Here is a 14,346-nt window from a genome sequence, read left to right as displayed (position 1 = left end):
CAAGGCATGAAATAGGAAATTAGTGCAAACACTAGCGATTAAAGCTCAAACTCAATTAAAGTGCAGTAAATAAGAGTGTAATAAGCGACTAAAATACGTAATTATAGCCTATCATCAACACCCCACACTCAAACCATTACTCGTCCTCGAGCAATCAAACTACACTTTCCTTGATCACTTTGTTTTTACACAGTTGAGGCACACTACACCAATGACCATGGTTGATAGCAAGAAATAGCAACAATTAAACCTTAGCATATGCAATCACATACACTTCCCTTTTCTTATGCCATACTTTAAAAATATGCAAACAAAGACAACATGGTCCTAACAATCCTAGCCTCAAAACCAACTCAATGTCACAATACACTCATGGCTTGAACACTCAACATCGTAGAGAAGTCTAATAACGTTACATATCCCTCATGAAACCATGTGCCCTCACATCATAAATAAAAGAGTAAGTTGAATCCACATATTCAAATCAAATGCTCAAATATATTTTAAGGACTCGTATATATCAAAGAATATCACTCACTCTCGCAAAAAAAGTCATATGCATGCAATTGGTACCATAGGCTTGCCCTTAATGTAAATCTCTAACAATGTATCTCACTCGGTCTAAAATCAATTAGGACTTTTTCAAGGTTGCAATGTGGGCTAAGGGATGGGTAGGATATTTTTAGGAATAACGGTTCACCCTCTTAAGCACTTTAACACATCACATAATCAACTTTAAGCACAAATTCTCTCAATACAACTTCAACTTCACAAACAATATCACCCCCAAAAAAATATTTCCTTTTTCTTTAAGCATTACTTCAATTTATACTCCACTAGCAAGAACAAGACAACAATTTATTCACCAACATTTTGTCTTCTCTTTTGTCAGATTTTTCTTCTTTTTTTTCTTTTTCAATTTCCGCTAGTGGTGTATTATTTTACAAAATAAGTGCACCATTCTTTCTTTCATTGGTTCCACTCAAAAGCCACCCCACACTTAGTCCCTTCTTACTTCTTTTAGCGCTCATCTCACAATTAAAGTACTTTAAGAGGTAAAAGGATCAAAACAACGTCAATTAAGAATAAAAAGGGTATAGGATTGTAATGTGGGTGCCAAATAAAAGTCTATAGGCTCAAAAGGTTAAATAGGGATAGATTTTATTTGTGCTAGCGATAACGTTCGAAAAGATCAAGGAAAGCCTAAAATTATTTTTCAAACCGAGTATCACCTAAAATTTCGCTTCGACTCACATATCGGGCAAGTTCTAGACACAAGTGCAATGACATGGACTACACAAAAATCTCACTTCACATATGACACATGACTCACTAAGGATGGTCCCATTCCGACTCTCAACAAATGCAAGTGTTCACAAAGCCACGAGATGTTAAGCATTAAGCACAAAGGGGACATAAGTCAAGAAAATAAGACATAGGCGTCAGGAAACATGCAATCTAAATAACCAAGGCATCATAAGCACTTTTAGCTCATAGGGAAGATACTACACATGCCAAAGCATAAATATGCTACTATCAAACAAGTCAAGAGAACCTAGGAATCTTATCTTTCTTCATCTATTTTCCCTAAATTCTAATCTACTCTAAAAATAATTAAAAATATTAAAAGGAAAAAACTACTACCCGGTTCAAACAAAACCCTTGGAAAAGAACCGCGGCACAAAGAAAAACCAAAGGGGGAATTACTACACTACCTACAAAGGAAATCCTTTTTTTAGACTTAAATCCCTCATGAAAATTGTCTAGGATATCCATCGTCGGGAAAAGTCCAATCTTTTTTTAAAACAAAAGCAGAATTCAATTAAACTAACACAGTTAAAATAGCATAGAAAGTCACCCAGACAATCTCCTCACCCCACACTTAAAATTGTGCATTGTCCCCAATGCACATCATACTAATAAGAGGGTAAAAAAACTCCCCGGTAGGTCAAAGGCCGAAGCACTAGCAGCTCATGGGGTACTCAGACTTCTCCCAAGCATGGTCCTTCGTGCGGGTACCTCACACTTAGTTCCAACCATCTGGTTTGTTGTTGGATCCTTCCGATAGCTTAGCTTTCCATGCTCCTAGAAAATCAAAAATCGACACTACAAAAATAATATAATTAAAAAAAATACTAAAAAAATAAAAGAAAGGAGTAAAGTTGGGTTTGTCTCCCAACAAGCGCTTGATTTAACGTCGCGGCACGACGCGAATCACTTTCTGCCTCCACTTTGAACTTATGAATTGGACCCCCAATTTGGCATCAAGTTTTCGGCTATGCTCCAGGGGTGGAGGAACAAATCTAACCGGCCCAAGCAACCAATGTAGCATACTGCACTTCTTGGCCTTTACATGAGGTGTGTAATCCTGATTTTCTAGCAAGAAAAATTCTAGAATGTAGGCACCTTGTTCCTCATCCCTTGACTCCTCAAGTGGCTCGGACGACTCTATTTTCATATCATCATCCAAACACAATGTGGAAAAATGCTTCGAGTGTGGACCAATGCGCTCAACTACATGAACATTGGGATTGTCAACATTCTCAGTATCAATGACACTAGAGTCAACTAAATATGTATCCTCAATATCCTTTGTTGACACTAGTATCTCTTCTACAACATCAGCATCCTCATATTCTAGTTTGATTGGTTGTTGGTGTTCTACTATGGACCCCTCTATTGGTACCTCAATTTCTGCATCTAATGCACACTGTTCTTGGCTGCTATCCATAATATTGGCATATTGGGCATTAAAAGCTTCAACTAGTTGACTAACTTGAGCCTCCAAGTTGCGAATAGTTACATCTTGCCTTTGTACCCGCAGTTGTGTCTCATCATATTGTTCCACAAGGCACTTTAGCATATCCTCGATCTTTTTCATGTCATCATCCCTGGGTTCTTTGTTCTTATTAACTTCACGAGAAAAAGAAGAACCATCAAAGTAAGGGGTTGGGGGAAGATAAGAAATATAAGCACAACCATAAAAGTGACCATCTTGACCACCACACATATCACACACATTCCACACATAAGATTGAGTTGGTGCACATAACTCGCTCTCGGGAATATTTGATAATTTTGCAATGGGTGGTTTCCTCCATAATATGCATAATAAGGATCAAAAGTAGAATTACCAACATCAAAACTCTCATAATTCCAAGACGCCATGTTCTCAAATCAACAAGTAAAGCAAAAAAATTAAAAAAAAATACAAAAACAAACTAAAATAAAATAAAAGTTCAAACTTGAAACCTAAAAATATGTACACCTACAACTACACTATTAGTTCCCCGGCAACGGTCGCCAAACTATGCCTTATACAAAGGACTAAGCGGTCATTGCAAATATAATTCGGTTTACAAGTCCGGAGTCAAATCCCACAGAGAACTAAGGCTTAGCTACAGCTGTTCAATATCACCAAGAAGACAAGCTTGAACAATTCCTAACTTATAGATATTAATATTCTTGTGTTTAACTAATTAATTAACAAATTAAAATACTAAATTAACAAATAAAGATACTAAGGGTTAGAGACAAGATTAAGGAGGTCTAGAGTTATGATTTCCCCTATTGTCGGAATCCTTCCCGCTACGTTTTCTATAAATTCGCCTAAGTATTCTCTACCGATCACGAGCGCTTTGACTGTCGTAACTCTCTCCCCAGTAATTACCATAATTACTAGACATACTCTCCCGAATTACGCTAGCTGGCATTAAGTACGGCTCACTCGGATCGCACCCAAGGTTTCGTCATCCCTAATCCCACCTTTAAACCCTCCGTATTGATCCCTCATATACGTTAGGAGTGATGTTGTTTAATAACTACCTAAATATGCACTCTCTCCCGAGTAATACACACTAAATAGGCACAGTCGATTGAGAGCTCTTCAACCAACCACAATATAAACGTAGTTGAACAAATAGAGAAATCCAACAGCTCAATTATATAAAAAACATAACAAGAATTTATCCTACAAAAGGTTCTATCAAAACTCTAGATAACAAATTAGCTATTAATAATAGTATGCGTAACTACAATACTAGAATTCATAACCAATAATGGAAATAGGAAGAAGGAAGTGAAAAACCCATAGAAGAATTCTCCGCCTTGCTCCTAGTGTGTTCTTGCCTCCTTAGGTCGAATCCCTGGTCTCCTTATCCTCCTTAGGTCTAAATTATGTCAAAAGTATGTCCCCCTCCTCAAAATAGCATTTTTACATGTATTTATACCAAATAGGGTCGGGCCCAGACGAAACACCTTTTCCTGCGCGAAATAGGACTCTAGCTCTGTAAAATTTGCACAGGCGCGCCGCATGGGGCAACGCGCCACACGGTGTGCTTGTGGGGAAGTTTAGAGAACTGATTCTGACAGGCTGCAGGAAATTTTCGCAGGCGCGCCGCACATTGCCCTACGGTAGTGGTAATTCGCAAAAATGCAAAACATGCAAGTTGTATCCCTTTCAAATAGCTTTCCAACGATATATTGTGGAGCCCAAATGGAGTTCTGAGTGAAAAGTTATGTGCATTTTACTAGACAATGCGTCGTATGCCCGCTCGATTCTTCGTTTCGTTCTTAACTATCATCCGTTGATCCCCGAACATGATCCCGGCTTAATTCCTTGGGCTTTTACTCAGACTTCAAAGCTCCAAATCACTTGAATTCATTCCATAATATCTACGTATCTCTGAGTAACTCCTACAAGGCATAAAATAGACAATTAGTGCAAAATACTAGGGATTAAAGCTCAAACTCAATTAAAGTGCAGTAAATAAGAGTGTAATAAGCGACTAAAATATGTAATTATAGCCTATCATTAGATTCTGATTCTGGAAGTTGGAGTAGGTCCATAATATCGAATGTGACTTGTGTGCAAAATTTGAGGTCAATCGGACATGATTTGATAGGTTTCGGCATCGAATGTAGCAGTTTGAAATTCTAAAGTTCATTAAACTTGAATTGGAGTGAGATTCATGGTTTTAGCGTTGTTTGATGTGATTTGAGGTCTCAAGCAGGTCCGTGTTATTATGGGAGTGGTTTGTGCGATTGGATGGAGTCCCAGAAGCCTCGGGTGTGTTTTGGGGTGGTTTCCGGACCAAATTCCGTGATTTGTTGATGTTGTTGTTGTATCTGGTTTCCTTCTTCGCGAACGCGAAGGGAGTCCCGCGTTCGCGAAGAGGAACTTTGAGGCAGTTGGGATTTGGCCTTCGCGAACGCAAGGCAATGGATGCGAACGCAAGGCAGGAGCTGGGTAAGCCTTCGCGAACGCGGCCAAGGGTACGGCAACGCGAAGAGGGAAGGGGGCCTGGAGGACCTGGAGCCATTAGCCTTCGCGAACGCGGAGCTCCAACCGCGAACTCGAAGCAAGGGAGATTTAGAGCCTTCGCGAACGCGAGGCTATGATCGCAAACGTGAAGAAGGGCAGTGTTGGGCAGTGTTATTTTAAAGACGGGATTTTGCCGTTTTTCCTCCATTTTTCAATTGGTTGGATGATTTTTGGAGCTCTTGGAAGGGAGATTTTCGTCATCTATGTCAAGGTTAGTGATTCCCACCTATTTCAAGTTAAAATACATGGTTTGTATAAGGATTTGAACATGGAAAATTGTAGAAATTGTGGAGTTTTGGTAGAAACCTAGAAAATTGGTATATTTGGATTTCGACCACGATTTGGGTATGGAATTGAGTATAAATCATATGTTTGAGTTCGTGGGGTTATGGGTAAAGTTTATCTTCGAAAAATTTCGGAATCTGGGCACGTGTGCGCGAGGGTGATTTTTATCGACTTTTCAAGCGGAGTTGGGAATTTGTTTAAATCGAATTGTTATAAGTATTAGAGTGTATTTTCATTAGTTTGTCCATTATTTGGCTAGTGTTGGAGCGTTGGGCATTGGTTTGAAGTGTTAGAGTGGCGTTGGAGCCGGTCATGGAACTTCAGAGCGAGGTAAGTCTCCTTTCTAACCTTGCAAGAGGGAATTAACCCCATATGTGAACTAAATTTTTGTGTGCTTCTATTTGCGGGAGCTACATACGCACGAGGTGACGAGAGTCCGTACGTAGCTACTAGCTATGCCAATGTCCGGGTAGTTTTAGGCTTACATCATGTCTTGTTGATATTGTTATTGATTTATGTTTATTGTTTGCCTTGAGAGGGAGCGAGATTGAGTTTGCTTATTAAAATCTATGTGTAACTGTGTCGTATGTATGTTTCGCGAGCGGGGTAATTTCCTTAAAAAGCTACAAGCTGAATTTCCCTTATTTTAAAAAGAATCAAGAAAGAGAATGATTTTAATGTTACTTATGGATTATGATTTGCAATCTTTGTGATATGTACTGTGTGTAGACAATAAATTTGCGTCGAGAAAATAAAATCAAGCCGAAAAAATATCGCAACAATCGTAGTATTTTATTTTAAATATTTGAGTGTACAATCTCTATGGTTCCTCTGATTCTACTTTTCTAGTATAAATTCAAGGGCCTTTGAGCTTGATCTTGAATTTGAATTTGATTTATCCGTCGCGAACAATTTGATTGTTGCCACGAATTTTATCACGAACAAGTAGCCTTGATCATGAACGCCTTGTATTTGATTTGACTTTGTTTTTTATCTTGAATACTTGATTTGTTCTTCGTTCTTGAACTTGAACTTGATTTCTTGAACTTGAAGCTTGAAGCTTGAAACTTGTGGAGGAATTTGCAGTGTTTGATCCACGAGCTCTTTCTTGCTTCTTGTTATATCTTCTGGTGTCTTTTCTAAGTTATGAAGACCCCTATTTATAGTTGTGGAAGGGAAGAGTTGTGATAAGAACAAACTCTTTCCGACCAATCAAATTGAAGTGTGACATGGCCACATTTAATTGGCCAGAACATGTCACTTGCACACGTGGCACGATTTCATTGGCCTTTTAGTGTGACTTGGCATGCCTTGTCATTTTGACACATGGCATGATCCTATTGGCTCTTCCGTTTGACTTGGCGTGCCACGTCATTTGACACGTGGCGCCAAACTGGGCCTCTAGGAAGATGACATCTTGGGCTTAATGAAGTGGGCTCACCACTTTAGCCCAATTAAATGGGCTAGCCCAATGGATAAGCCAAAAGTGAACTTTAGGTAAGTAAGTAGTCCCGTATGAAATTCATAAAACATTCATATCTGGCACTTGAGGAGGTCAATCTTAAGTGTTGGAAGCTACTGCTAAGGGACTCCCACTCATCTAGAAAGGATAGGCAATTGAGAGAGAATAGGTCGGATAAAATAGCAATTCCTAGTCTGAATCCTGAACCTGGTTCACGCTTGAAAGCAGCAATTCTTCTTCCAGCATTTGCTTCAGACAGAAAGTTTGGGACTCAAAGTGTGCCCTCATGAGTCCTTCGCTCCTATAAAGTTAAGACTTATTTATTTAATCCATATATATTGGACTTATATAATTAATTCAATTATATTAGCCCATATATTTATTTGAACCAATATATCTTGAATTTAAATTATAGTCCAAATTATTTCATGGATTTAATTTTAATAAAATTTACATGCCTACACTGTGATTGTAATAATTAACACTGAAATTAAGTTGCAGTCTAATTAATAATTACAATGAAATATTCCACGTTGGTAAACTTTTCTTACGTTTTGTTACTACAAAATCTTCGAAATTCTGGGGCGGGTAGTCATAGGACTAATGATTTTCACATAGATGAGTTGTTTGAATAATCTTTTGGAATAACATTTCAGAAATAACTTTTGATTAAGTTTTCGGATAGTTATTATTTTAAGAATTTTGCTCTATTACAGAAAGAAAAAGAAAAAAAAAACTTTTGGTAAGTTTCAAGCTAAAGAACCATTCAACCAAACAAGTGAGGAATTGTTCAAAAGACATTGAGCACGATCACAACCGCAACCCGCCCCGCTCCCGCATATTTTGTTAAAAGATGTTTGAATCCGCCTCGCCGCGCACCCGCATATCCTATAACCCACCCCGCATGCCCTCTAACCCGCACCACTTCGCACTCACACCACCCCGTTGCTATCCCTAGTTACTATTCCCTCCGTTTCAAATTAGATGAGGTACTTTCTTTTTAGTTTGTTCCAAAGTACATGACACATTTCTAAATTTAGAAATAATTTAACTTTAAACTCTTTTTTTTTACCCATTTACCCTTAATGAAAAGTTTTTATAACCACACAAATGTCATGACCCCACAAAACTTTTACCCCTTAAGCTTTTAAGACCACAAGTTTTAAAAGTCTTTTTTTTCTTTTTTTTTTAAATTTCGTGCCGAGTAAAACTCCCTTATCTAAATTGAAACGGAGGAAGTATCTAATTTGACATGGTATTATTAGGTTTGACTTGTTAATTCGTAGGGCCTTATTAATGCATCTTTTGCATTTCCTTAATAATGATTTTTCTGCTTGCAAGAATACTTTATTTGAACGATTATGGTGGGAATGAGGAAATACTAAGATAATTTGATATGAATACTTTACTTGGATGTTCCTTTTTTGTAAGTAGAATCTCAGTTTATCGGCTCAAAACCAAAATTTGAAATATCCAATCCAAATAATCCAAAGTCAAATTTAAAAAATCAGATGCAATCCGATCTTGTTTGTATTGTAAGTTCTTCAATCCGAAAATTAAAAATCTAAATCAAAATTTTCATGTCCAATCTGAACTGCCCGAATGTCCACCCCTACTTTTTGGGTCAGTAAAGGGAGAAAGAAGTCCACGGCACGACCAAGACAAGAGTATCGTTTTCAAAACAAGTATATAATGTTTTTCAAATCAACACCTTTATTTATTTCTTACCAGGATATAGTGTCAAATGAAAAAGGTATTTCTTGGAATGAAATGCCCTCAAAAGACACATAGATAGAACATGAAAAGAGTACCCCGTCAATCACGACAGCAAATGGTAAGATGAATGATTCAGTCCATTATTTACTTCGCTGTAGCTCGGGATCTTATTACAAAAAATGGAGGCATTTCCCCCTGATAAATTGCAAGGAATGAGCAAAACCTCAAGAATTGCGTTAAATATTTTATTTCCTAGTTGCATTTGATGGACGAAAGCAGCTAATATGGTGCACCTACAGCCATGGTCCTCTCTCTCATTTGATAGAACTAATGGAGCTGATCAGTCAGTTGGACCAATCATTTTCTCGGGAACTACAAGTTCATCAAACTCTTCAGATTTGAGGACTCCTAGATTGAGAGCAGCATCCTGCAGATTTAAATATACGTCAATTTTTTATTAAGAAAAATTTTTTGATGCCCTAAACATAATTAACAAATATCATTACCTTCAAACTGGTTCCCTCCTTATGGGCTTTCTTGGCAACTGCAGCAGCATTATCATAACCAATTTTCTGAAATAGACAGCAAGCATATCAGCAATCAGTAAAATTTCTTCAGGTTTAAATCGTTCTTGTCAGTTCAGTCCCAACTATGCGGGAAAAGCAGGAGTAAAAATTACTGCAGGTAAGCATGTACTTTGAACAAGTAGATGGAATACTTACTGGGTTCAAACATGTGACAAGCATGAGCGACTGCAAAGTTATACACGAAATGAGATCAATAAAATAGAGCTTAAAACTTGTAAAGTAGAAGAGGGTACCAAGGTTAGTTTATCAGATACACAGTAACTGACCTCGTGCAACAATTTAGCAATCCTCTCTCTGTTAGCTTGAATACCCCTCACACAATTCTTTTCAAAAGAAGCGGATGCATCCCCTATCAATCTTACTGACTACACATGACAGAAAAAGAGAGGTATGTCAGCCTTGGGAAGTAAAAAGGCAGCAAGCAGTAGATGCAGACTTAACTGCTTTTTTTTTATAAGGTACATACTTAACTGCTTTAGACTACAGCATCACACATATGGTGCATCTAAACTATGAATGGTACTAAAACACTGATGAAAGCACATGCTTTTTAAATTTGCAGAATTTGCAGGAAGAACGGAGAGGTGTAGAAACCACAAATTAGTCACAATCAGAGATAAAACAGACTTCACCCCACCCCATCCCACATCTATTGCCTGGGTGAGAACATAAAAGTCAGCGCGGTTAACTGCTGGCAAACATCTTATAGTTCCATGCTTCACTCTGACAGTAGCTTATACTTGAAAATGCATACCATTAATTCTAATTTAGTATTAACAGAAAGAAAACAAAAAAGAATGGCAGATCATACATGTAGAAGGGCATTAGCAATAATAGGCTTGAAAACATTCAGCTCAAAATGGCCATTTGATCCACCAATTGTGACAGCCACATGATTACCCATAACCTGCAGCTCATAAAAGGTTCAACCATTAAACTTGAAAACAAACAACTAGCGTAGACCCAATTGTATAAATGTCATGCATTAGAAATCAAGGTGCAATTACTCTGGAGAAGCATATTAGAAAGTCAAAACATAAGCTTAAGACAATTTGATTACATCATCCATTAGACAGATATATTACCTGAGCACAGACCATCGTGAGAGCCTCACACTGAGTAGGATTCACCTTGCCCTGAAATGGAAGTCATTTTTTAGATTGGGTAGAAAGGTTAAAAATGACAAGAGGATGCATACATAGTCTTTCAACAGATACAAAGGAAATAAAGTTACCGGCATTATACTGCTTCCAGGTTCATTTTCGGGAAGAATGAGCTCCCCAAGACCACAGCGGGGACCACTGAATAAAAAAGGATGTAAATCCTCCAAATGAAAGTAATTTGAAAAAATCATATAATCCATGGAAAACATACATCCTTCTAAGCTTTGACGTCTCCAAAAGATAGCAACCTACTGAGGAAATAATACATATGAAACGCATACCTTCCCAAAAAGCGTATATCATTCCCAACCTTCATGAGGGAAGCAGCTACCGTATTTATAGCTCCACTGGTTTCAACAAATGCATCATGAGCAGCCTGCCATTGCCACAATTGTTAAACACTAAACATCAGTTGCGATTGCCCGCGTATTATATCTAAACAATGAGCAAGCAACCAGAACCTCCAATTCACAAACAATACACTCAAGAATCATGAGATTACCAGTGCTTCAAACTTGTTTTCAGCTGTTACAAATGGCAAGTTAGTTTCCTCTGCCACTGCTGCAGCAATTTTAATGTCAAACCTATGGAGAATGAACATAATATAACCACAACTCAAAACATATGGCATGGCTGAAGTTGGATATATGAAAGGATGACACAATAAGAGATATTACGAAAACAAATTTAAAGGACTGGGCAGCTAGAATGCTCCCTCCACCTTTGCATACCAATAATGGAGATTAGGTGGCTGAAATTGACCACAACCCAATCTTAATACTGGAACACTTACCCTTTCTTTGTATTGAGTCCTGTCCCCACTGCTGTGCCTCCTTGTGCGAGCTGCTCAATGAAGCTGTTATCAGTTAAAACAGGACAAAAGGAGGAACAAGGAAAGTAAAGGAAAGTAAAGGGTTGAGAAAGAACCTGATACATGTTTGGAAGGGTGCACAAGACACGGTCAATTCCATATTTCACCTACAACAGCAAAGAACACTTTAAGGCAAACCAAGGTGAAGAATCTTTCTCTACTTGTAGTAACAACTTTAGCATTTAAAAATGCTGGAAGTGAATAGAGCTTACTTGAGTAGCATACCCACTAAACTCTTGTCCAAGAGTCAAAGGGGTTGCATCTTGTGTGTGGGTTCGCCCGATCTTAATAATGTCCTTGAATTCGACTGACTGGTAAAAGTAATTGGATAGGAAAGTGGCTTAGTTACAAAGAATTAATAGTAATATTACAGAAGTGTGACAAATTGAGAAGATTTTGTGAGAGCATCTATTGACTAGATGCCAAGGCAAGCAGCAGAATTTGAATCAAAATAGCAAATGACTCAAATAACATGACTTAGCTGCTCTGATAATATTAGCATTAGCCTTGAAGATCAAATTTAGATTGGCAATTAAGATAATCAGCCTGTGAGATAGGATCGCATCCAAAAGCATAGTAATTCTTCGACATTTGGGCAAACAACATTAACTTGAAGATAATTAATGTGTTCAACAAAGAGAAAGAGGTTGTTGTTTTATCTTTGTTGTCCTGTAAAGGCATTCCAAAAGATTGAACTGCACATTTGATTTGATTTAATGGTATTGTATAGCAGAATCTAATCAAAAGGCATAAATAATTCCAGATAGGCCAACAGAAGATGGATACATCATAATGCTCTGATCTAATCAATCTTTTTAGTGTCTCTGACTTTTCTTGTGATACTGTCTTGATTTTTCTTAATTTATCCTCATCATAATGCTCAACCAAATTCACCATTTCGCAATATAAGTAAAGAAAGGGCAACTTGCTCCCTTTTGAGCATTAATGACAGAATAAGCATGAATTGCAACATTGTGAACCAATAGATCTGGCATATATGTAATTGAGCAAGCAGAATAGCATAACACAAGAACCACATAATGCTGTATAAAGTATTTCAAAACTTATCGGAACAGTTTTTTTTTTTTTTTGGGGGGGGAGGGGGGGGGGGGAGGGGGAGGGGAGTTTATTATATATTATTTTAAAACTATACAAGTAAAATAACTCAATAGTCAACCTTTGAATGTAGTGAAGTATGCAACTGTTTCAGGTTTGGTACTAATCTTTTATTTAGCTCCATTGCCGCAGCAATATGCATCACCTACACATGAAAAAGAATAACCATTACTAAGAAGTCAGCATAATTTTGTAAAAAGAATAGCAACATATCTTGCAACAAAAGTAACATTAAAGGAGGCTTACCGTAGGAAAGGTATCATTTGAAGATTGCGATCTATTTACATGGTCATTTGGATGCACATGCTTGTCACCGCGCTTATGGCCAAGTATTTCAGCTGCTCGGTTTGCAATAACCTGAAGATATTTAGTGGGCATTTGGACATAAGAATTGGAAAATTCCAAAATAGGGTGAAAAAAAATTTCAAGTGAAAATGGTATTTGAAATTTAGAGTTGTGTTTGGACATGAATATAATTTTGGGTTGTTTTTGAAGTTTTGTGAGTGATTTGAATGAAAATTTTGGAAAACAGTTTTTTGGAGTTTTTCAAATTTTCGAAAATTTCCAAAATGCATCTTCACGTAAAAATTGAAAATTTTATGAACAAACGTTGATTTCGGAAAAAAGTGAGAACTTTTTGGAAAAAAGGAAAAAATTTCTTATGTCCAAACGGGCTCTTAACAATATATCATTAGAAAGGGAAAAACATGAGTTCATGACAGATCAACTTTTTACCATTATCTAGTTGGTAAAAGGATGATCATAAGAAGATAAATGAAATTGTTCCCAACTTCCTCAAAAGGTCCAGAAGACATACATTGCAATCCATCTAGGATCTGAAATATTTTAGCTACCACAGAAACACAGAAAACACATAATGCATATGCAACGCTGAAGCACAACTGTTTAAGTCTTGGAGATAGCCAAATTTCAAAAAGCAATGCTTTCCAGTGCAATCAAAGGAAAACCCATAAAAGGGAGTAATATTTCAGTGTCTTACTCTTACCTAAACCACCAGAAGCTAACCAGTAAACGCACTTAAAGTTTTAAGAGGCAAAATGCATGTTCATGTAAAATTACTATCTGAGCAGCTTTCATCTATCGGATTTCTGCATAATATATTCATTCATAACAGTAGGTATTTCTCTTAAATCCCAAAGTATCAGAAAACTCTAGAATGTGATTAACTTTTTCCATTGCTAGAAACCAACCCATCAAAAAATAGAAAGGCGGATCCCTCTTCCCTGACACATACCCAATAGTCCAAAGTCGAGGTATATTGGGTCATGGCTAAAGAAATTCATTTGCCAGTTCAAACAAGTATCTAGTGAAATCAAAAGGCAAAAATAACAGTCAAATCCCAACAGATTAATAACGGTAGCAACTAGGAAGCAGGAAATAATCATTAGAGCTCCAGCATATTTCTTTTTGAGAAGGGTAGAGCTCTTGCATATTGACCTTATCGAAATATATTATCTGCAGATAACTGCAACAGCAATCACAATATTGTGGAAGACAGAACACTCATATTTTTAGCATTCAATTACCTGCACTGGGTACTGATAAAAACATGGACATTGGGTCTAATTCAATCTTAAAAGCTAGCTCATGAGACGAGGATCGCCCCCACGAACATATAGGAGACAATAGCCATCCCCTCAACCAATATGGGACACTTAACACCCTCATTCCTACACGCCCACGACTGAACATCTGGTGCATAGACAATATAGCATAAGGGCCCAACATATGGGTAAACCAAGATTAGGGATGACTTTCTCTGCTACCATGCGGAGAAAATGGACCTTGAACCTAATTCCTTA

At 37.5% G+C, this 14,346-nt stretch overlaps 1 protein-coding gene across 4 annotated transcripts in view; it reads right to left on the bottom strand.

Annotated features, from left to right (window-relative positions):
- The window catches only part of LOC109235264 (fumarate hydratase 1, mitochondrial), a 10,887-nt gene continuing 5,301 nt past the window's right edge, over positions 8,761-14,346 (bottom strand). For all 4 annotated transcript variants that reach the window (XM_019401315.1, XM_019401317.1, XM_019401316.1 and 1 more), the window contains exons 5-18: positions 12,770-12,880; positions 12,585-12,668; positions 11,620-11,718; positions 11,464-11,514; positions 11,330-11,379; positions 11,039-11,120; positions 10,818-10,912; positions 10,608-10,674; positions 10,459-10,509; positions 10,185-10,280; positions 9,640-9,738; positions 9,509-9,538; positions 9,293-9,358; positions 8,761-9,213 (exon numbers count right to left, since the gene is read on the bottom strand). In XM_019401315.1, coding sequence (XP_019256860.1) covers positions 9,127-9,213; positions 9,293-9,358; positions 9,509-9,538; positions 9,640-9,738; positions 10,185-10,280; positions 10,459-10,509; positions 10,608-10,674; positions 10,818-10,912; positions 11,039-11,120; positions 11,330-11,379; positions 11,464-11,514; positions 11,620-11,718; positions 12,585-12,668; positions 12,770-12,880 — 1,068 coding nt within the window. In that variant the 3' untranslated portion in view covers positions 8,761-9,126. The remainder of the gene's footprint in view (positions 9,214-9,292; positions 9,359-9,508; positions 9,539-9,639; positions 9,739-10,184; positions 10,281-10,458; positions 10,510-10,607; positions 10,675-10,817; positions 10,913-11,038; positions 11,121-11,329; positions 11,380-11,463; positions 11,515-11,619; positions 11,719-12,584; positions 12,669-12,769; positions 12,881-14,346) is intronic.

The sequence above is a fragment of the Nicotiana attenuata genome, chromosome 12 (genome assembly GCF_001879085.1).
Source record: "Nicotiana attenuata strain UT chromosome 12, NIATTr2, whole genome shotgun sequence".
Taxonomy (NCBI): domain Eukaryota; kingdom Viridiplantae; phylum Streptophyta; class Magnoliopsida; order Solanales; family Solanaceae; genus Nicotiana; species Nicotiana attenuata.
The sequence above is the reverse complement of the archived record's forward strand: the minus strand, read 5'-3'. Positions and strand labels throughout refer to the sequence as shown.